This window comes from Cydia splendana, chromosome 23 (assembly GCF_910591565.1).
Source record: "Cydia splendana chromosome 23, ilCydSple1.2, whole genome shotgun sequence".
In the NCBI taxonomy this organism is placed as follows: Eukaryota; Metazoa; Arthropoda; class Insecta; order Lepidoptera; family Tortricidae; genus Cydia; species Cydia splendana.
The window spans coordinates 4,778,983-4,801,737 of record NC_085982.1 but is presented as its reverse complement, the minus strand read 5'-3'; the positions used below and the strand labels follow the sequence as shown (position 1 = coordinate 4,801,737).

General features: G+C 39.3%; 1 protein-coding gene across 1 annotated transcript in view; it reads right to left on the bottom strand.

The window, feature by feature from the left end:
- Positions 1-22,755, bottom strand: part of LOC134801712 (uncharacterized) — a 68,527-nt gene that overhangs the window by 22,075 nt on the left and 23,697 nt on the right. Inside the window, exons 15-23 of the mRNA XM_063774310.1 lie at positions 18,533-18,583; positions 8,709-8,732; positions 8,470-8,511; positions 7,616-7,645; positions 5,826-5,870; positions 4,682-4,928; positions 4,077-4,480; positions 2,743-2,790; positions 2,064-2,126 (exon numbers count right to left, since the gene is read on the bottom strand). Coding sequence (XP_063630380.1) covers positions 2,064-2,126; positions 2,743-2,790; positions 4,077-4,480; positions 4,682-4,928; positions 5,826-5,870; positions 7,616-7,645; positions 8,470-8,511; positions 8,709-8,732; positions 18,533-18,583 — 954 coding nt within the window. The remainder of the gene's footprint in view (positions 1-2,063; positions 2,127-2,742; positions 2,791-4,076; positions 4,481-4,681; positions 4,929-5,825; positions 5,871-7,615; positions 7,646-8,469; positions 8,512-8,708; positions 8,733-18,532; positions 18,584-22,755) is intronic.

The window sequence follows — 22,755 nt, the reverse complement described above, 5'->3', positions numbered from 1 at the left end:
CGATAGAGAGGCAGATAAAGAAATTTCGATAGAGTCAGACCAAGAAAAGTCTGCAAAAGTATGAGTGAATCGTGTTAGTTTAAAAAAACAATATATGATAAAGAGCAGATAACGAAATTTCCATTTTCGCACCTCGACCACAGATTAATAAATAGTTACTACGTAACAGATACCTCATTCCCAAACAAAAGCAAAAATACCTACGCTATAATAGCCTACAGAACCCTAATAATAATACCTGCTGCTCAGGACAAGAAGAAATGTACCATAATTACGCGCACAAAGAGTCGAGACTGTGTTGCCCGCCGTTCGAGTCACGTGCCAACGCGTCATCGTAAGAATGCGCTAGGGTTGTAGCTACCCTACCTATGATGATTATTGTAATAAAACGAATGTTGCGAATCAAATATGTTTTAGTTTTAATATAATGATTTATAATTTTTTCACTTCTCGGAATTCTCTGTTATTAAAATATTATAAGTAGTTGAAAATATCCTAAATCGCGTAAATAATTTTAATAAATATTCAGGAGCAAAGCAACGGACAATCAACGGTTTTTAAAAGTTGTAATACGGTGCTACCGGGCCGATTAATTATTACGTCGTCAAAATTATTTAAAAATACTTTTTCTAACCCTTCAATATAACTATTAAACTTTCAGGTGGGACCTTTAGCCCGCCATAAAAAGATGATTTTTTATTAAAGGCTTTTTCCTTTGTTTTTTTGACTTTTTCACCCATCTACTGCACAATAATTACGTGGTTTCGGCATTTCGAAGCATAAGCGCGGGAAACGCGCGGTGCAATGCGGTGCGAGCGCTGAGGCGGGCGTTCGGCGGCCCTCTGTCGGTTGTATCGTCGACGATACGCCGAGCGGTAGGCATATAGCGCGTGTCCTTGAGCGTGTGACGGAGGCCTGCCTCGACCACGGATCGCACGCCCGACGCTATTGCCGACGACCATACGGCTCGGCCACGACATCGAGCGACTTGCGACGGCGGGAGCGAAAGGTCCGATCGCTGTGTCACGCTCCAACCTATGGTTATCGCTCCCGCCGTCGCAAGTCGCTCGATGTCGTGGCCGAGCCGATACATCTGTTTTGACAAATTGGGTGCCGGGAACCCGCGGGTTCTCTGTTAGTAATCGCTTTCCTCTACGAAGCGGGAAAATGCTGGGATAGAGCACGAGCGTAGCGCTACGAAAACGTTGGCACTGAATGCGTTAAGCAATGTATGGCGGTCGGCGTCAGCGTTAAGGTTCCGTCACACAGGCGCAAAACGCGCCGGGCGGGGCGTGAGCGCGGCGTGAGCGTTTTATGAAATGAAATGTAAATGAAAATATTTATTTCAGACACCAAGTATCCATATTTTTGTCTACAAAACGAAGTATTAGTAGTATTAGTAGGTAACAAAGAAATATAAAAACTATACAGATAAACTCTAATGTTAGTGTTAGTAAAACATATAATGCTCATTGGACCGAACATGCATTGTCATCCAGTGAGTTATAAGAGGGCTGTCGACCCTTTCCGCAATCACCTTCAGGAGTGTGTTGGTGCTGCCCCGCACGCGTTGCCACAGGGACGCCACCCTTTTGCGCAGCACTGCGTGGAAGCCGTCTGTGCTCCACTCGGCGAACATCCCCGACGCGCTGCATCGCCAGGGCAGCCCCAACAAACCCCTGAAGGCGTTGTTGTACTGGACACGCAGAGCACTAAACGTTTTTTTGGTGTAGTTGCTCCACAGGTTGCACGTGTACAGGTTTTGGCAGTATGTTTTGAATAGTGTAATTTTGACCTCACGGGAACAACGTGCAAACCTGCGTGACAACATGTTACCCCTAACCGATAGTGCTCTGCGTTCCCATTAATTTATATGTAAAAGCGGCGTGCCCCGCTCACGCGCCGCCCGCATAACGCGCCTGTGTGACGGAGTCTTTAGGGGAGGTAGGGGACCATTGGGCAGTCGGGAGGCTCGGGCACCCCCTTGTAAATCAGGACGATTTACAAGGGGCTACCTCCCCTAATTAATAATTAATAATACAAAGCAATAAATATAAGTATACTCGTAATAGGTCTCTCGCAGACTCTGGGCCCCCATTTGGCTGTTGTCGTGAAACATCCCAGTTCTGAAACAATAATTCATAACACTAATTTTACGGTTTACTCGTAAACTCACTTGTTTTTAGACACTCGCGCGTAGGGTTACAAGATGTCAGGAATTTTGGCCGGTTGTCAGGAATGCGGCCGGAATACGAAAATGTCAGGAATAGCGAATGAACAGACTTTTCTATTATGTACCTAAAAAGCTACATTATTCAAATTATTACTGGATTCGTCAATCTAGGCGTCCTAAGTTAAAACGGCCGTTTTTGTTTTGAGTTCCTAGATCGACGAAACCAGCAACATAAAAACTAGTTTGATGTATTCAAAAGGTACTTAAATACACAATACAGTACGTAGCCGCCCCCTTTTTTCAATATCTTTCGTTAAATTTAAATAATCACGATTATTTAGCTGTGGCGCTAGTGTCCACGTTGATGGGCTCTTAAGTCGAAAAACGCTCGACATGTTTCACTCCGTAGCGAGCGTTTTTCGACTTAAAATAAGTGAGTGACCCGTTCTTAATATATTTATTAATTATTGTATTTTTTAATAATTATTGTATTTTTGAATAATTATTTTCATTTCTGTATTTTTGACATTTGTAAATGTAATGGGTGTGCAATAAAATCGTATTCCTACCCATTTATCTGGAGGTGGGCCTGCCGATCCTATGTAACGTAGTTTAGACTGAAATAAACAAATGTTAAAATAATTTAATATCATATGTCTCATCACGAAACCAAAAAGAATAGATAGTATAGAGGTGTCCTGTCATAGTAAATTATGTAGTCACAGTAAATTTACTGCCATCTATCGACACACAACTACAACTCAAAATGAAAACGTATAAAACTATCGAAAAAATTTATATATATGGATAAATGGTTTTATTATTTTTATATCATTTTGACCCATGTTCATTCACTGATACCTATGTGTTGAAATTGTTAAATATGAAACGGTGTCGTCAACGCTATCTAGCCGACCATAGGCCAAAGGTGTGTGCGCCATCTATCCGAGAATAACTTTTTCTTGATTTCTGAGGCACGTTTTTTTCTTAGACTTTATTCATCTTATACGGAGTTACATATGTCTTTGACGAAACATTCAGTACGGATATTATGGTCGCTCTTGTCTACGTGACAGCGTGATAAAACGGTATCCGTCACTTTCAATCGCGCTCTGTTAAAAAGTGACGGATATTTTGTGCCGTGGATAAAGCCATCCATAATAGGCCAGCAGCAGGCGTGTGAAAGTCGGTAAAACTATTAGCTTGGCACCGCTGCATACAAATATGTATGTTTGCAAGGGGGCTATGCCAACACTTTTGTTACATACAGGTTCCCCTCTTGTCTTGAAACCCGCTCAAGATTTCACTTTTCGAACCAGTCGCTACGCTCGTGGTTCAATATTAAAGGTAAAAAAACAACTTTGACCCCTTATAAAACTAATAACTATTTCACACTGCTGTCAGTTTTGGTCTTCCTTATTCTGTAGCATGGTCGAATAAAACATGGTCTTCTATTCCCAGAGTGACACGGGCCTACGTCACAATAACATGGCCGCTATATATAGCGCTATCGCATATTATCATATAGCGCTGTCGCATGATGACGTAGGCTTGTGTCAGTTAGGTGACCTAGAAAAGACGGGAATAGAGTACCAGGCGGAGTATATTATTATACCATGTTCTGTAGTCTGTATCTTTAGGTATTTAAATAAAAGTAAACAAACAATTTGTACATTTTCGGGTAGTTATAACATTTATTGGTTAACCAACCAAATACAAAACCGCCTGGATCTGTCACTGAACGATCTGAATTTAACCTACATTATTTGATCGTGTAATGTCATCTACCCTCAACTGGCTTAAGGAGCTATTTGAGGGAAAATTATGTTTACTTTTATTTAAATACCTAAAGATACAGACTATTAAAGATCAGTATGATTCAAAACAAGTAATATTAACTTACAGGTGGTTGATATTGTGAATGACGTGGCGGTCCATACTGGCCTCCTGGAGGGCCTTTTGACCCTCGAAGTCCAAAATGCGCTCCACTTGCAAGTCCAGAAGGTTCATATTGTGCTCCTGGTGGTGACCCCGAACCATATTGTCCAGGCGGTCCATAATCATGAGACCCAAATTGCCCAGGTCCATTTTGTCCGAGTTCTGGTCCATATTGCCCAAGATCCATCGGTCCACCAAAATTATATTGCCTTGGTAGTCCATTTCGTGCAACAGGTGGATGTTGCCCAGACCGCATAGCGCCTCCGTACATGTCGCCAGCTAATTGTCTACCTGGGGCTCCAAAAGGTCCATATGGTCCTTGTTCCTCCGGTAGAAAAGCTGGTCCGCCTGGCGGATCCCCACCTAGACCTGAAATATTGTAATAACACCTGTAATCCTACCCTTAGGGCTCATTTAGACGATGCGAGTGTCATTACATTGCAGTTTTTGATCGGTCGGTTGAATTGGACGTAACTGACAGTCCGCAATGTAACTAAAATCGCATGTGGGTTCGCGTGCCGTCTAAATCAGTCCTTATAGTAAAATAAATTGATTGATTGATTGATTGACCTAGTCCACCATAGGGTCCATGTTCCTCTGGCGGGACAGCTGGTTCGGGTGGTCCATAATAAGGTCCAGATGGGCCGTATGGCGACCCTGCGCGTGCTTCTTGTCGACCAGCTATAGAAGGTCCCGGAGGTCCATAGGGTCCATATGGCGACCCTGCGCGTGCTCTTTGTCCTGGTGCTTCGGGAGGTCCGTAAGGTCCAGGTCCCTGTGGTCCATCAGGGGTCTCAGGTGGTCTCGGTGGTTCGCCCTACAGAAAAAAATATATCAGTTAAAATCACACCTGGAAATGTTTGTATACGATATTTTCCTCATTGTACAAGGTTTTTGACAGCGGGTTAAGTTACTGAAAGGCTACTCCAGTTCTTTATTGTATGCTCTAAAACTACAATAGACTTAAAAATTAAGATTGTTTTTGACTGGCTTTGGTTAGGTTAGATTAAGTTAAAATTCATGGTCGAAAATCTCAGTTCAAAAGTTTTGGAACCTAGATGTACAGTCAAATAATTTAATTTTCGTACCATTCCGTACCTTGTCTTGTCACAGTAACAATTAATATGACAGTCACTAGAGGGACCTCATGCTATAGGGAGCGTGCATGAACCATAGGGAGCACAGAGGCCATCAGTTTTTTGGCGCGAGGCGTAAATGTGAAGTATATGCGTCCGATGTACCCCACAAGATGGCAGAACCTGCTATGCACAAGAAAACGTACGAGAACGGTAGATGGCAGCACTTGCTTTGGCAATTTACATGTTATGTTTCCGATTCAGGCCATAAGGCCCTCCAACGCGCAAGGTCCCCATTGGTATTGATGTCGGCGGCCGATCGTAAGATCAGGCATATCGTGAAATTCCTAGGCATATCGTGAAACGTGAAAATCTTTGACTCGTTCCCTGAGTCCACGGAGCTACGCGGGGCTCCTATTTCTGGGCAGCAACCTAACGAACCTATCCTACCTATATATTGGTTTAATGTGACTATCGTCAAAACATTACACAGGAACATTACGATCTGCCTGATCTTACGATCGGCCGCCGACATTGACACTGTGACAATATACGAAATGGCACTGAACTTAAATTCCATGACCGTATGTATGTATGACATGTTTGTGTGGCTATAAGCAAGCATACCCAATACTTACGACATCTGCGTTTTCTGGGGACGGTGGCGAGGGTCCTAGTACTCCCTAGTTAAAAACGGTTAATATTAATGAGAAGATACTTGAAATTAATATATTTGTATGTATGTATGTATGTATATGTAAACTCTTTATTGTACAAAACACAAAACACAAATTTATGGCACAGGATAGGCAGTACAAAGGCGAACTTGAATTTGTCTTTAAATAAGTAATAGTATCACTCGTGTTTTTACTTCAATTTAATTGTTTTAATAGATCGTGTTTTGGCGTGCAACAGGTTTTTAGTAACCACACAAAAAATGTTTTCTGTTTTATCCCACGGGATACATAACTCAAATACGGACGTTTATAATTGTAGTTTTTTTTTGTAACAAGTACAATATCTATCTTTCCATAGAAAAGTAGGTATTTAATGTATATGTCGCAGTCGGATCGTATAATCCCCGTATTACATTACGGCTAGCCGTTTTCAAAAACAGGGGCGTTTTGAAATGCGGCGGTTTAACGATTAGCCGGATTGAATGCGGCTGAATGAGAATCCGCCGGAATGTATTCGGCGCCATACGTTCTTCAACACGGCTAGCCGTAATGTAATACAGCGAGTCATTAGCCGCCGCTTTGACAGTTTTTAGTTCCCATTTTTAACACCCGTGGCGCTGCCTGACAAACGCTGGGGTGTCCATCAAATCTGGAGTTCGTCGGACTGTTTCTTTTCAAAAAACATTTCTTTCGCAACTTAACTAGACGGAGCCCCGCGCGGGGCTCCTATTTCTGAGCGGTTTGCCCTTCGGGCATCTGAAGCTACCTAACGAACCTAACCTACCTACCTATTGATTTAGTGAGACGTCCGTGAAAACATTACACTTTGGGGAAAAAAGCGTAGGTAGGTAAGTAGGTTAGGTTCGTTAGGTAGCTTCAGATGCCCGAAGGGCAAACCGCCCAGAAATAGGAGCCCCGCTTGCGGGGCTCCGTCTATTTAAGTTGTGAAGGAAATGTTTTGGAAAAGAAACACATGTAGTGCGGTGGGACCATGGTAAAAATAAATTAAATTGCAAACATTGTCAAACTCCGGTTACGTAGGCGACCGAAAGAACTGGTCACTCTACAATCTAAAATAGTAGTACGATGCGGCTAAACGTTGGCCGCCTTATTAAAGAACGTATCGCAATGACAATCCGGCTAATCGTCGAACCGCCGCATTTCAAAACGCCCCTGTTTTTGATAACGGCTAGCCGTAATGTAATACGGCGGATTATACGATCTGACTACGACATATATATATATGCTGGTGATGGCATAATTATGACCTCTCCGGGATTCTAACCCAGGACCAAAACTTTCACGGGCAAAGTTACTAGAGTTAGACCATGACAAGTCTGCAACGATTTTGACAGCATACGCAGTGCAAGTGTTTATGTGTACGTCATAATTTCATAGAAGTTTGACGTTTAAAATAGCACTTGCACTGCGGGTGCTATCAAAATTGTTGCAGACTTTTCTTGGTATAATTCTACTGTACAGGCTAAACCTAGTACTGTCTTTAACATAAGGGCACACGGGGCCCGTGCCCAGGGCCCGCATCCTCAGGGGGCCCCGAAGGACAGACAGTAACAGTATATTTGATTACCCATAATAAATAGAAGGTCATAGTAGAAAAATGTTAGTTTTAATTCGCTTTCTTCACTTTGCAAAAGGGCCCCAAATTCTTATGTACCCAAGGGCCCCAGCTAGGTTTAAGACGGCCCTGGCTAAACCGATCGTCGAAATAAATAAATAAATAAAACGAATACGTTTTCAAGCTCCTCTGGTGTCGGTGGTATCTATAAACAAAATCAAGGTTTATATTCAGCCGCCATTACTAAATGAACAATGCATTAATAAGATTTAAATACGAAATAACAGAAATTATTTTACGATTTCAGTCACGTCAGGCCATTAACGAAATGTTGTCGGCTCTAAATTTATACAAGCTGTGAAAAAACTGTAATCAGTGGATTCGCTTTGTATAACCGTGGGGCTTAACTAGTCAATTTGTGTACAAATGTCCTTAATATTTATTTATTTATAACCTCTTTTTAGGATTCCGTACCCAAAGATTAAAAACGGGACCCTATCCCTAAGACTCCGCTGTCCGTCTGTTCGTCTGTCCGTCAGTCCATCAGTCCGTCAGTCCGTCAGTCCGTCTGTCCGTCTGTCCGTCCGTCTGTCTGTCACCAGGCTGTATCTCATGAAACGTGATAGTTTAAATTTTCACAGATGATGTATTTCTGTTGCCGCTGTGACAACAAATACTAAAAACAAAATAAAATAAATATTTAAGCTCCCATACAACAAACGTGGCTTTTTTGCTGTTTTATGCGTAATGGTACGGAACCCTTTGTGCGCGAGTCCGACTCGCACTTGGCCGGTTTTTTTTAAGTCATCAAACTGGCTTACAGGCAAATTCGAAAGTACATATATCGACATCATAATTATGATAAATACATACAAACCCATAAAAGTAAATCATTAAATATATTATCAAAGGAACGTCGGAATTTAAACAATGCAATGAATATATCGCGGTAGACCCGTTTGTGTAATAAAATTAAATATATATAAGATAACTTATTAACTAAATATAAATGTTAATATCAAGACTTACATTAGCCGCCACGAGGCTATGTTTTGAATAATAACTTGCCATCTGAGAAGAGAAATTAATATTTTATTATTTTTCGTTAACTTAAGGTGACTTTCCGATTCATTTATATCAATTTATTATATCTTCATTTCTAAGCGATAGGTCAACAAACTGTTAATTGGATACATATGTACATCTGCAATTGCAATCCTAACGTCACCTTATGACCTAACTAATATTAAAACAGCAAAGGAACTAACCCCAGGGCGTGGACCCAATACGGGCTGAAAATTTATTCACAAAAAATACATAAAATAACTTCGAGCAACACCGGGAAGGGAGTCGGCATTCGCACTATTTCTATTCTGCCGAAGCACGTGCCCAATTGGGCTTGCACACAACTAGCGCGGTGCGTGTTGTGACTCATCCGTACACAAAAAGAGATCGAGGTGTGCAAGATTTATCTTCGACGTGAGTCATTTTCTATGTATTTGTGTCGTAATTACAGATTGGATTTTGTTTGTAGTGAGTGAGAAGTGCGACTGTGTGCACGTTTCCCCCCGCAAAAAACGGCAGAACGATTTGTACGGTGAGATATCGCTTGGGCTCCTCCCTTCCGACGTGTCGGAAGCTAGTGTTGCTCGAAGTAAAATAATTACGTAAAAGTTGGACTCGAAGGAGAAAGGAAAACAGCGTATTCCTATCTCAAAGGCCGGGAACACACTTACAACCCCTCTGGTGTTGCGGGAGTCCATGAGCGACGGTATTTGCTTACCTAGGTAATTCAGCTGCTGATTTTCCTTATTTGCCTAACATATTGCCTAATTATAATATATTCTGTTAAAATAATAGCCGCGTCGCATATCGGTACTCTTAGGCCAAGAAAGGTACGCTCGGCTAGTATGGCGGAATGGAAATAATTAGTAATAGCTGAAATTTTCGGTGTATGGGACAGATAATAAATCTAGTGATTACGTCGACACATAATCCAAATAAATATATTACATTTAGGTATTTAAAAAAAAATGTAAAAATATAAAAAATCACAGAAAGTTTGTAAAAAATATTAATAACATTTTTTAAATTTATACTCATAGAGAAATATTTGCTTTATGACATTAAGCATGAATCACACAAAAAATAATTCTGTATCCTACATTTAAAGTAAGTAACCTACGGTTATTATTAAATTCAGTATATTTCCGTCCTCAAAAATGGTAATAGGCTATTTTTTCTCTCATTATTTCCAAATTACAATAAGTACAAGCGTTGCAATTTAATCGTACACTAAATAATACCGTATGGGAGGTTTTATGGGGTTGTGCATTAATTGCCTGGTTAAAAATGGTAATAGATCAATATCATATGGGATTTTTATTATGAGTTCTCCTTCATCGAATACTGTAAAAATCGGCTTGAAATCTGATTCGTAACACAAAAAACCATCAAAAACGTTATCGTTGCTTTAAAGTTGCCGCGCACGAGCCAGCGAGCTAACGCGATTGGTCGTTGCATGGAGCGGGGCGACGGAACGATGAAACTTCCATCGCCCCGAGCGCGAATATTTAAAAAAGTATTTAGTATATTTACTATTTACTCGGTCAAAACATATGTACCAGTGAACGTAAAAAATATGGGAGACTAGATTCGAACTAATTATCAGCTTTAATCTGGGCAAGAGTGCTGTAAATAAGAAAGTAAATTTTACGTAATTGCAGGCTTTCCGTCTTTGCGTGCGCGTTAAATTTAATACAATAATAGGCCAATTATATAGGGCTATTATACTGACACACACCCAATTTGATAGCAGAAAAAGACGCGAAATTAAAATTTTCTTAGGGAAATCAAATCTTCGCGCCTATAAGTTTAAACTTTAGGTTTCAATAGCGGTCATTTAAGTACCACCCCTCACCACTAAAATGTAATTATCAAAAACGACAGTTGCTAATGTTCCCCAAAGTAAGCATTTCTAGTTAATGCTGCAATACAGTGGTACCGGGCACCTTGCGACGCAAGGCCGAGCAGGAATCGCAAACCTTAAAATATTTGCACTAATTAATTGAGTTAGGATTTTGTTAGTACTCTTTAATTGAATAGCAAAAAATATAAGTTATGCATTAGAAATACCGTTTTTATTCGATTTTTAATTAAGTAATTATTGTTAAACTTATTTTTACCGTGTGGTGTCGGTTAAAATTTCACTAGTAACATCATTTGGCGACTAGGGCAATAAAAGTCGAAACCACAACCAACAAATTAACAAACAACAAATTAACAAACAACAAAAATTTGCAGTAATATTCCAAAACTCGACTGAACGCAAGCGCACCGAACCGTGTCGCTCCCCTGACGCGACTCAGTGTCATAAAACGTAAGGCCGTGGTATTAACGACAGCGGATAGCTGAGCGGCGAGCGGTGACTGCAGGCGGCAATAAGGTGTTCAGTTAATCTTTTTATAATTTGAAATGACTTCGTTTCCATGTAGAAATAACCAAACAGACTTTAGAAGCATTTAATATTTTATTTGTGGCCGTATAAATTATGTTTTATTGGTAAATTAACTACAATTATTCATATTTGTGGATAAAACAATATACATACTATAATTAATACTAAATTAACATTAAATAAATACATTATTTATGACATAAAAATACATTGCGCGTATTTAACTACTTTAAGCACTGTTTAATTACGATACTTGCAAGCAAGTAGTAAAGTATATGGCTCCATCCTATCCTGTACCACGATATAGAAGCGATAACATTTTTGCGACAGTTTTGTATAGATAATGGATTTGTCGCTAGAAAATTACGATATCGAGATAAAAGTCAGGTCTCTGAGCGCTATTGAAACCTTAAATGCTTTTTACTTATACATGTTTTAAATTTGCCGCGCTTTTTCTAGTCAAGCTGAATGTGTTTCACTATAGAATAGTAATCGAATTGGTTCAGATTTAACGTTTAATGCATATAAATAACATAATTTTGGACTAAGTACATTATACATACCTACATGACATCAGGCTATGGTTTGGCGCACCGTGACCCTGAACGGCGCGGTAATGTGTTACGGCTGTTAAGTGAAGTCCAGACGGGATGATCAAATCGACCGATTTGATCAGAAATGAAATTGGGGTCAATCTCCAAATTAAGCAACAATTAAACAACTGTACCCATATTTGGAACCTCAGAATAATATACCCGGCCGGATACCGGATAGTAACTTTGCTTGATTTCAGAGTAAACAAATTGGATTTAAGAAACAGTCACGGTCCTATTGTACATTACTCGTTTATTATTTCAAAACAATTTAAACATCCACTCACTTGCACGCGTAGGTACCTACTCATTTCGAACATAGAAATGAGTCCGTGCCAACGTTCACCACGAAACAGGTTAAAACCTGCACAATGCGCACCTAAAAACCGAAATGTAGGTATTGTTAAATTTAGTTTGTAGTTAATTAGTTTTTTGGTGTAAGTGTATGAACCAAGGTCTGAAATAAATGATTTTTTATTTTTTTTATTGTTCCGCCGGCCGAAGATTCGGCGGTCGGATACCGAATATTTGGCCGACGGTCGGGCCGAATATCCGGTATCCGACCAAACAACTATCCATTGCATTTCTAATTGAGAGTGGCAACACTATCGTAGGTCGTATTGCCCTTTTCTAGCATATACGTCCCTCGCTCCTACACTCCCACCACACAGGCAGGTTGCTTTGTCAGTTATACAAGGCAAATTTTCAAGTCATTGGCATGCTGTTTTTCCATCTGGAAGGTCGTGAAGCTAAACTGCTGGTGAGTTTTTGAATTTGTACCTCAGTTTAGCTGACTATATTGAAATAGTTATTTATTTTACAAGGGGGCAAAGTTGTTGTTTAACCGCTCGTGCTAATATTGATACTTGAGCAAGTAAAACATTCGAAACATGGAATCTTGAGCGTTGCGAGGGTTTCAAAGCACGAGGGTTAAACAAAATTTGCCCCAAGTGAAACACAAAATGTTTCACCACACCAACCCGAAGCAAATATTAAATGTAAAAATATCATACAAAATCAAATACAAATGAATTTTATTAAATATTTATGATTTAAAAGTCAATTCTACCAGCAAACATAAGAAAACAACTCAAAATTTGCATTTGATTCCTTTGCCTCACTTGTGAATAAAATGAAACTTTGCTCTCAGTCTTTGAAGTGCAAAGTAAGCCTTTCCGAGCTGGTGTGAAATAAATAATTAAATTTTTCACGCCACTGTTCGGAAATGCGGCAATAGATGGTCTAAAACCAAGCTGGAAAGTAGGCAATAGCTGTAGCACTTGAACCACCACTACTACACTCGCGTGCAAAAGTATTGCATCACTTTGCATTTTTTCGTCCGCACCCAATATCTTTGTAATTCTATACCCGATTCTGAAAATTTTGGTATCAACTGAAAGCTTATAATGTAACGCATTAGAAAAATGGTAAATTCAATGAAATTTCGAATCTGAAGACTATAAAAAATCATAAAACTGAAAGTAGTCGCATAATGCTCCAAAAATAAATCCGGAAACTTGAGAATAAAAGTCATTTTTTTAATACAATATCGTTTATTATTATTAAATTAATACTTGGTATTGCCACCTACAGGCCTCCTTTCACAAACCAAGTGGTTTTTCATAGACGTAATTAATTTTCTAATGTGATCATGAGGAATAGCGTCCCACTCCTCCAGCAAGGCTCCCTTCAACTCCTCAACATTGACCAGGGCAGGATTCCGCTTTCGAACCCTCCTTTTTAGGTAGTCCCACACGTGTTCAATGGGGTTAAGGTCCGGGCTCATCGCTGGCCAGTCCATTGTGTCGATGCCCACTTCGAGAAGGTAGGCTGCGGTGGCCCTAGCGGTATGACACGGGACATTATCCTGCATTAGGATGAACCCCTCATCAAAAATACCGGCATAAGGAACAACATGTTCCTCCAGGATATCAGTGATGTACTTGGCAGCGGTCAATCCACTGTCACGGCCCCCGCCAGGCACGAAAACCAGTTCTGTCCGCCCGTCGTAGGAAATGCCGCCCCAGAACATTACGGATCCACCGCCATAGGCGACCCTTTCGGAGAAGAAACATTGAGCGAACTGTTCTTCTGGCCTTCTGTAGACTCTTCCTTTTCGGTCACATCCATTCAAACACATTCTGCACTCTTTCAAGAAGAGAACTGGGGTTCATTGCTCAATGGTCCAGTCCTTGTGATTTTCAGTAAACTCTCTTTAGGCTGTACGGTGTCGCGCCAGCAATCTGGGCACCGCTGCGGGCCTCCTGGGTGTCAAGTTCGCTTTCTTAAGTCTTCTTCTTATTGTCTACTCACTGGCAGCCACTCCTCGTACCTCACGCAGACGCTGCTGGATGGCAATGCTGGCCTGGTGTCGATCTCGGAGAGATGTTGTGACAAAGAAGCGGTCGTCCCTCTCTGATGTACACTCTCTGCGGCCGCTTCTTGGTCTTGAAGTAAAGGATCCAGTCCCCTGGAACCTCTGGTAAACTCTGCAAACTGCAGATTGGCTTAAATTCAGCTCGGCAGCTACTGAACGTTGGCTACGCCCCGCTTGCAGGGGCTGGATGATTTGGCGGACTTCAGCTTCAGTGGTTTCCATTTTTCCAGGTCTTTTTCACGGGAAAATACGCGGAGATATGTAACGATCGACTTCTGATAAGTGACTGATAACAACCCCTTCTCTACCCCCGTTTTATAAGGGTCAAGGGTAACGCAACTCGTGCGCGTGATAACGTGAAACCGCTCACAAATCGGGAAAATGCCGATAATTTGAAAAATACTGGGCCGATTTCCATGTTTTTTTACTTTTCGTAAAGCTAAAACTTCAAGGAACATGATTACATTAAAATAATTTAGAGAAATTAACCAGTTTACAAATATATTGGATGCGGACGAAAAAATGCAAAGTGATGCAATACTTTTGCACGCGAGTGTACAATGTTTCATTATTATCATCATCTGTCATTGGTGACAGTTCGCTACAGCAATGAGTATAATTTAAAACATAAAAATCAATAAAAGGTCTTTTTTGGCGCAACTTTTTCCTTCAAAAATAAATTTAGGTTATTTATAGGACCAACTTCTTGTTTAAAAAAAACGAAATGTCAAACTATTCATTCATTCAGTCAGTTCATTCGATTCACGCTTAAGGCGTTTTTTACTTTTGTATCTGTTTGTGGTTTTTTTAGCAAAAACGCTTCTAAGTTTAGAGTCCGTTTGAAGCAAACAACATAAAAACGCCTCTTAAATGTGATAAAAAAGAAAAAAGGCGGGATCGGAAAATTCTCACTGAATTGGATAGTACTATAAAATATAAGAAAGACGTATCTACGCTCGCTATAAAAATGAGTTCTTCTAGTGAAGAAAATGATATTCTTACGCTGACGCCTACCGAAATTCAAGAGACAGCACAGGCAGTGGCTAGTAATTTGCTACCAGAGAAATCGCGGGCTAGTACTTATAGTTATCCAAATGTTTCCTTATTTCCTCGCAGTAGTCGTGAAAAGCACTATGTAATGCCTCGGCCGGAAACGCTAAAGATGGAGTCGTATTATTCGAGGGCCTCCACCAACGTGTCGGCCCTCAAACTCACTCGTCCATCTTTTAGCGGTTTTCCGTCCTCTCCTACAATGTACTATAGTTGTCCGTTAAATTATCTAGCAAATAAAAACGATCCGGAATAGTGATGTGAAAGTGCAAGAGGATATTAGAAAGAGAGATGCCTAACAGTAGCATACCATAATGAATACATGTGTCTTAGCTGTATATTGTATTGTTATAAATAATGTTAAAAATGCTTTATGTTGTTAATGTGTTCCAAATTGTGCTGCTTTGGCATTAGCTGTAAGGTGCAATTTGTTATTTGAATTAATAAATAAATACAATAAATGTTAATTTTACAAAATGTACCTATCAAATTGTATACTTTACTAAATATCTCTCTCCTCACAGGTGTTACAATAAAGGGTGTACGTACTACATTATTAATTAAACACTCATAATATAATTATATTACATACACATAATAAGTATATCATAGGATATGTATAATCACATTGGTTTGGCGTCTTCCCACCACCAGGCGATAACAAACATGTTTCAATATTATTCTTAGGTTCCGAATATCGGTACAGCTGTTTAATGACAGCATTTACACAAAAATAAAACGCTAATTAAATAACTTATCATATTCGGAACTACAGATGCAACGGATAGTTGTTTGGCCGCATACAGGATACGGGAGGTACGGCCTGACCATAGGCCGAATATTCAGTATTCAGCCGCCGAATATTCGGCCGGCGGAAATATTCAGGTTTTTCAGGTGCGCATTGTGGAAGTTTTGGCCTGTTTCGTAATGAACTTTCGCGCGGTATATAGGTCTATCACTAGGTACGAAATTAGTGCGCGAGCTAGTGAATGGAACGTTTAAATTGTTTTAAAATAATAATCGAGTACGATTATATTCCGATATCAAGCATAGTTATTTAGTACCCTTATTTTAGTATCCGGTATCCGTCCGGATATTAAAATAAGGGCGAGATAGGATACCGGATAGTAACCGAATATCCGGTGCATCTCTATTCGGAACCTAAATTTTTAATCCTGCATGGTGCAAATATGTATAATATTGAGACAATGACTTGAAAATTTGTCTTGTATAACTGACAAAGCAACCTGCCTGTGTGGTAGGAGTGTGGGGTAGAGAGGGAGGTATATGCTAGAAAAAGACAATACGACCTAGGGGCTGTCCATACATGACGTCATCTATTTTTGACGATTTTTGTCGCCCCCCCCCCCAAAAAATCATCAAAAAATCATGCTTCGAATGACACCGTTTCCACCTGCGTCATGCTACTATCATCCGATGTCCAGACCCCCCCCCCCCCCCCCCCCCCCCCCCCCAAAATTGAAATGACTTAAATTTATGAATAGCCCCCTACGACAGTGTTGCCACTCTCAATATTATTTATTCTTAGGTTCCGAATATGGTAAGTTATTTAATTAGCGTTTTATTTTTGTGTAAAACGCTGTCATTTTAAAGCCGTACTTTTCGCCTTATTGCAAAGGAGTAAGGTGCAAAAGTGTAAACATATATTTCACGTCGACTCTTATTATACTATGTTATACTTATTATGGAACTTACTATGTTATACTTATTATGGAACGTAAACTATGAATTGAAAGAGCACGAAATAGTCAATATAATACGTTTGTTGAAAAAAAAAGTCTACAGACGCTTAGGCGCGAAGGGTTATTGTCTCATAGAAAATTTGAATTTCGCGCCTTTTTCTACTGACAAAGTTGTTGGATAGACGTTAATATCAAATTAAAGAGTGGGCCTACACACTTCGCTGTGATAGAATGTGAAAGTGTCACCAAAACTGTCAAATGACTACGATAATAAGTATTCCTTTTATAATGCCACTCCACACTATGCCATTCTGAAATTAAATAAGAACGATAGATAGTCATGCGCAATTTTTATTTTTGTAGTGGGTCATAATTGACGTATATAATTACGAATATAATTTGAACATCAACCAATAATATTGGATATGATATCAGTTATTTTTAATCAGCTATCATTCACGCGCGCGTTCATTTTGCTCAGACTTGGCCGCACAAATATTTGGTGCGAGCGATACGCCCGCGCACGTTCGAATTGGCCTGTCACTTGTAGCAACTTGTAGGTAAGTACATACTTACCTACATACTATCCACGCGTCCTTGGCACGAACTCCCGCCACCGCCCGCATTGAAACTGTCCCCGCGCGCCGCAAGGAAATGTAATCCTTAGCATTAGCGCAAAGAGTTAAAATTTGGTAGTTTCATTTAGCGAATTTGATAAAATGCACATATTTATTACATTGACCATATTTTTGTGTGATTATGTATTGAATATCACTTTGAACGTTATCAGAACAAAGTCTGCAAGAAATTATATCTATAACCATTTTTTCTAGCATGTTTAAGGCGTAAATATATATACAAGTGATACAAATAATATTGATGTCGGATTCTCGGATAAATAGCTTAATGAGGTAGTTTTATGGTAATTCAATCAAAGACCTAATTATTACTTTTTTTTTATATCAAGTCACGAAGTATATCCGTGAGGCCCCGCCATTTATTGAATGAGTTATTTTCCGTGTTAATATTTTGACTGATGCCATTGTCGACTCATTATAAATATTATTTTCGTCACGTTTACGAACTAAAAATACTATTACTATTTTTAACAAACAAGAACGGCTCTTTTTTTTAACTATTTTTTTTTACCTACTTCCGGACAGAAAGTTTTTTGGATTCGAAAATAAAGTATCTTAAAATGATCTAAAGAACAGGAATAAAAAAAAAATTGCCTATTACTAATTAATGTTTAACGTAAGCGTATCTTTACTGGAGTACTCTGTATTTCGCTAAGATTCCCACGTTACAGGCCTTAGAGAATATAACCAAGGGAGTGGTCATTAACAGGCGTTCCCCTCTGTCAAAAATAGGCGGCCAATGGTCAACCACATGTATGGACTGACGTTTATCTGACATGGCTATGTTTACGTTACGTATACATTTGATGTGCCCCTCCCCCGCAAAAAACGGCAGACTATTTTGTACCGAAAATTATAGACATGGCGTCTCCGTTGGTTATATCCTCTAAGTTACAGGCCGAGCTTAGTGTGGCGATCACGATCAATGTACTTTGTACTGCCTCTCTGTTAATATTAATTTCTTGAAAAAAAAATTTTTTGAATTTGAATTTCATATCTTTAAAAAAAGTACCTACCCATTATTTCACGTTTTATTGCTAACTTTAAGGGGCCCACTGATTAACAGTCCGCTGGACGGTATCGGCCTGTCAGTTGTTCGGAACTGTCAAAATTTTGTTCTAACTGACAGGCCGATACCGTCCGGCGGACTGTTAATCAGTGGGCCCCTTTAGACGGCGAGATGACTTGGACCCATACACGAAACGGTGGTAACATATACACCACATTAAAATACAAACTAAAAACTTAGAGGTAGGAATAAAAAGCAATCTAACCTGTGATTTCGGTGGACTCCACGGTATTCTAGCTCGCGCAGGGGGCTCTTGCTGCAAAATAATAGTAATTTGTTATACTTTCTACTTTTGTATCACAGTAAAGTGTAAATTTCAGTCGATATCGTGACGTGACGTACGCGTTTGCTTTGTGTCATTTTGTATGGGAATTTGAGTTTCCAAAACGTCCCGCATGGCGCGCTGTTCAAAGTCCCATACAAAAATAGACATAACGCGAACGCTTGTCACGCTACCGAATGAAAGGGCTTAGAGGATATAACCAACGGAGACGCCATGTCTATAATTTTCGGTACCGTAGAGTTTCGTATCTTTGCCTGCGCTACCTATTTTCGCCTAGTTTGACATAAGTTGCCATTAACAAAATGTTTCTAATGTAAGCCTTACTTAAAACTGCTAAATACAAAGTATTTTTTACGGGTGTCAACATTCTTCGAACAATCTGCGGCTAACTTCACACAGTTGAGCTTTAGTGAGGTTTTTTCGTGACACCGACCACACGTTTTTTTGAACCAGTGTTTTAACTTCAGTTTTAAACGGTGATTTGGACCCGGTAATGATAAACTTTTTACATGATTGAATCCTATAACTATTTCTTTTTCATATGAAACTATTATTTAATGGCTAGCTTACGTTTAGAAGTCACAATTGGATAAAACATTGATGAGGGTATTTTGCGTCCATCTTGTTGCCAAATTTCGCCTACCCCTAGGGTTGACAAATGTTTTTGTACCACATTCATTGGTGGGTGACATTACTTGTTTCCAAATTTAAATATTATCTTATGTTCGGTTATTTTAGTTTACGCTATATGAAAATGTTTATTTCTACTCTTACCGATGTTGAGTAGGTACCAAATAGGTATTTTTATGTCTCACTTTGTGTAAATAAGGTTGATTTGCTGTCAATTACGATAATAACAACAATTATGCAACAATTATACAATTTTGTTAAAAATATATTTTTTTTAACTTATAAACCATTGCTCCCCTTTATTTGGCATGTTGGTTAATTTTTGGCAGCCCTAGCTTCATTATAGAAAATGTATGAAAACAACTTCAGACTGTTACCAAACTTCGCCTACTACCCCGTTTTTTTAAAATATGCCTAGTCTGGTGTAGTTAAGGTTCATAGTATATTAGCACATTCCAAGGAGATACGACTTAACATGTGTAAGTCACAGAAAAGTAAGTATTAGCGGCAAGGCATGCCATAGGCGAAGATTGGGAAAAATACCCAAACATCGCCTATTGCCTTTGGGGCCATTTATTACCAACTTAACTAATGAAATTCTAAGTTTTAGTGGTATATACTGATAGTTGGGAGTACTAAAAAACATTTTTTCGCCTTAACGGATTAAAATGCTTTCAAATTTGAGAGATTTTTTGGGAAAAGTGTCAAAATCCAGGCGAAGATATGAAACTCTACTACAAAATAGTCTGCCGTTTTTTGCGGGGGAGGGGCACATCAAATGTATAGGTGCGTCATGTCAGATAAACGTCAGTCCATACATGTGGTTGACCATTGGCCGCCTATTTTCGACAGAGGGGAACGCCTGTTAATGACCACTCCGTTTGGTTATATTCTCTAAGTGAAAGGGCGTTTTCTAAAATAAATATTGAAAACCTGATTATTTCAAATCTGGACGTTCTTGGGCACATTTTATTCAGAATCGACAGCATTCTCGATCCTACTATTTAAAAAGATGTCCCAAAATGTCCATTCCATTACGTCACGTTTTAGTTTGAAATTTTTTTTCACTTGTACCTATTGTACGTGACGTAGTGGAATTTACAATTTTTATACACATTTTTTATCATCAGGATTGAATATGCTAGTGATTCTGAGTTGAAAGAACCCAAAAACACCAGAATATGTGAGAATCAGGTTTTCAATATTTATTTTAGAAAAGGCCCATTTACACTAGGAGTTCAGATAACAAACGAGTCTCGAGATTGTAAATAGAGCGAATGCGATTGTTTTATAACGACAAACACTTTTGTAGTTAGACCACTCCTCAGTCTTACAAATATCAATTAGGTGGGAACGTAAGTTTACTCGTTTATCAAGACATTGTAAATTGTGTTTGTCCTCAGCTCGACACTTGACATATAGTTCAACAATGACAAGTATCAAGTATGTGGCATCCCTAACCACAAAGGGTCTATAAATCGATCATCCCAATACACGGTCAGACCACAATCTCGGGACCCTTCGTCGTTAGTGTATGTGGCAGCACATTCATTATGTCTTCCACAGAATATATATTATATACTGTTTATTCGATAGAATAGACATACAGCGGGATATACAGAAGTTCGACTGTCGAAGGGCCTGTTTAGGAGTGAGAGCTCAGACTTTTTGGTGTTATTTTTAACAGATATCATTAATTCCTAAATTTCCTAAGACGATTTGCTCAATGAGAAAATATTTTTGTAACGAAAACAAAGTTGCGCTTCTACGGTTAGGTGGGATAAAATAAACTAATAGGCAAGATAAACCCTTCCATGGAAAATAAACAATTAGAGAATATTAAAAACTAATTTAAATGGTATACAGCTTATACAAATACAATGTACTTACCACAAAACAGTTTACACGGTTTACATAATGGTAATAGGTACTACAAATATACCTAATGAATTTTCTCATTTCTTCGGTGTTTCTCTCGCCCCGAGCAAAATAAACTATATTTATCTTACCCTACCTGACCTTACTATCCATTGGCTACTTAAATGCTTTTTAGGGTTCCATACCTAAAAGGTAAAAACGGGACCCTATCACTAAGACTCCGCTGTCCGTCTGTCCGTCTGTCCGTCTGTCCGTCTGTCCGGCTGTCCGTCTGTCCTTCTGTCCGTCTGTCCGTCTATCTGTCTGTCCGTCTGTTCGTCTGTCCGTCCGTCTGTCTGTCACCAGGGCGTATCTCATGAACCGTTATAGCTAGACGGTTAAAATTTTCACAGATGATGTATAAAAACAAAATAAAACAAATATTTAAGTGAGGCTCCCATACAATAAACGTGATTTTTTTGCAATTTTTTTGTGTAATGGTACGTATGAATGATGGTAACCTACTTGGCCGGTTTTTATTTTTTTGCGTTTTCATGGTAAAATGTATTCAGTATGACAGACATATTCAACCCTTAGAGTACGGTCACATATAACAAAATCACTCTGTACCTATATCAGACCCTTGAAACCTTCATAAGAACCTTTGCATTCGAAGAGTCACAGGACCAGAATAATTGCTATCATCAATCTTTATCACACTGATATGGGTGAGAGAATAGATGACATTCGAATCAAGCAATTTAAGAGCCCATCAACGTGCACACTAGCGCCACTGCTAAATAATCGTGATTATTTAAATTTAACGAAAGATATTTAAAAAACGGCCAAGTGCGAGTCGGACTCGCACACGAAGGGTTCCGTACCATTATTTATAAAAACGGTCACCCATCCAAGTACTGACCCCGCCCGACGTTGCTTAACTTCGGTCAAAAATCACATTTGTTGTATGGGAGCCCCACTTAAATCTTTATTTTATTCTGTTTTTAGTATTTGTTGTTATAGCAGCAACAGAAATACATCATCTGTGAAAATTTCAACTGTCTAGCTATCACGGTTGGTGAGATACAGCCTGGTGACGGACGGACAGCGGAGTCTTAGTAATAGCAAAAAGAACATATGTCTTTGGTAATAGGGTCCCGTTTTACCCTTTGGGTACGGAACCCTAAAAAGGGGACCTCTACGTACTGTATTTTGTATTTAAGTACCTTTGGGAGCGTTCAAGTATTACGTAACGAATTTGGGGGTGGGAGGGGGGTCTTGTAAAACGTTATGATGCGTTACAGGGGCGGGAGGGGGGGTTTGAACTACGCGTTACGTAACATTGTTTTTTAACCCTTCAGAACGGTCGCGTAGAGAGATTCTCTTACGCATTTTTTAAAACGTGATTTTTCTAAAAATTTTAGACATTTCAAATGTTAATTAATAATACGAGTATTAACGCGATTAAAACAATAACAAAGGTATTTTAGCGACTTTCCGGTACTTTACGTCACATAATTGTGTCCTTTAGGTAAAAAAATGGTCACTTGGTGGTTACGTAACGTTTTACTAGGGGGAGGGGGGTACAGAAAAACGTTACGGCGCGTTACGTGGGGGGGAGGGAGGGTCAAAAATGTACAAAAATTGCGTTACGTAAT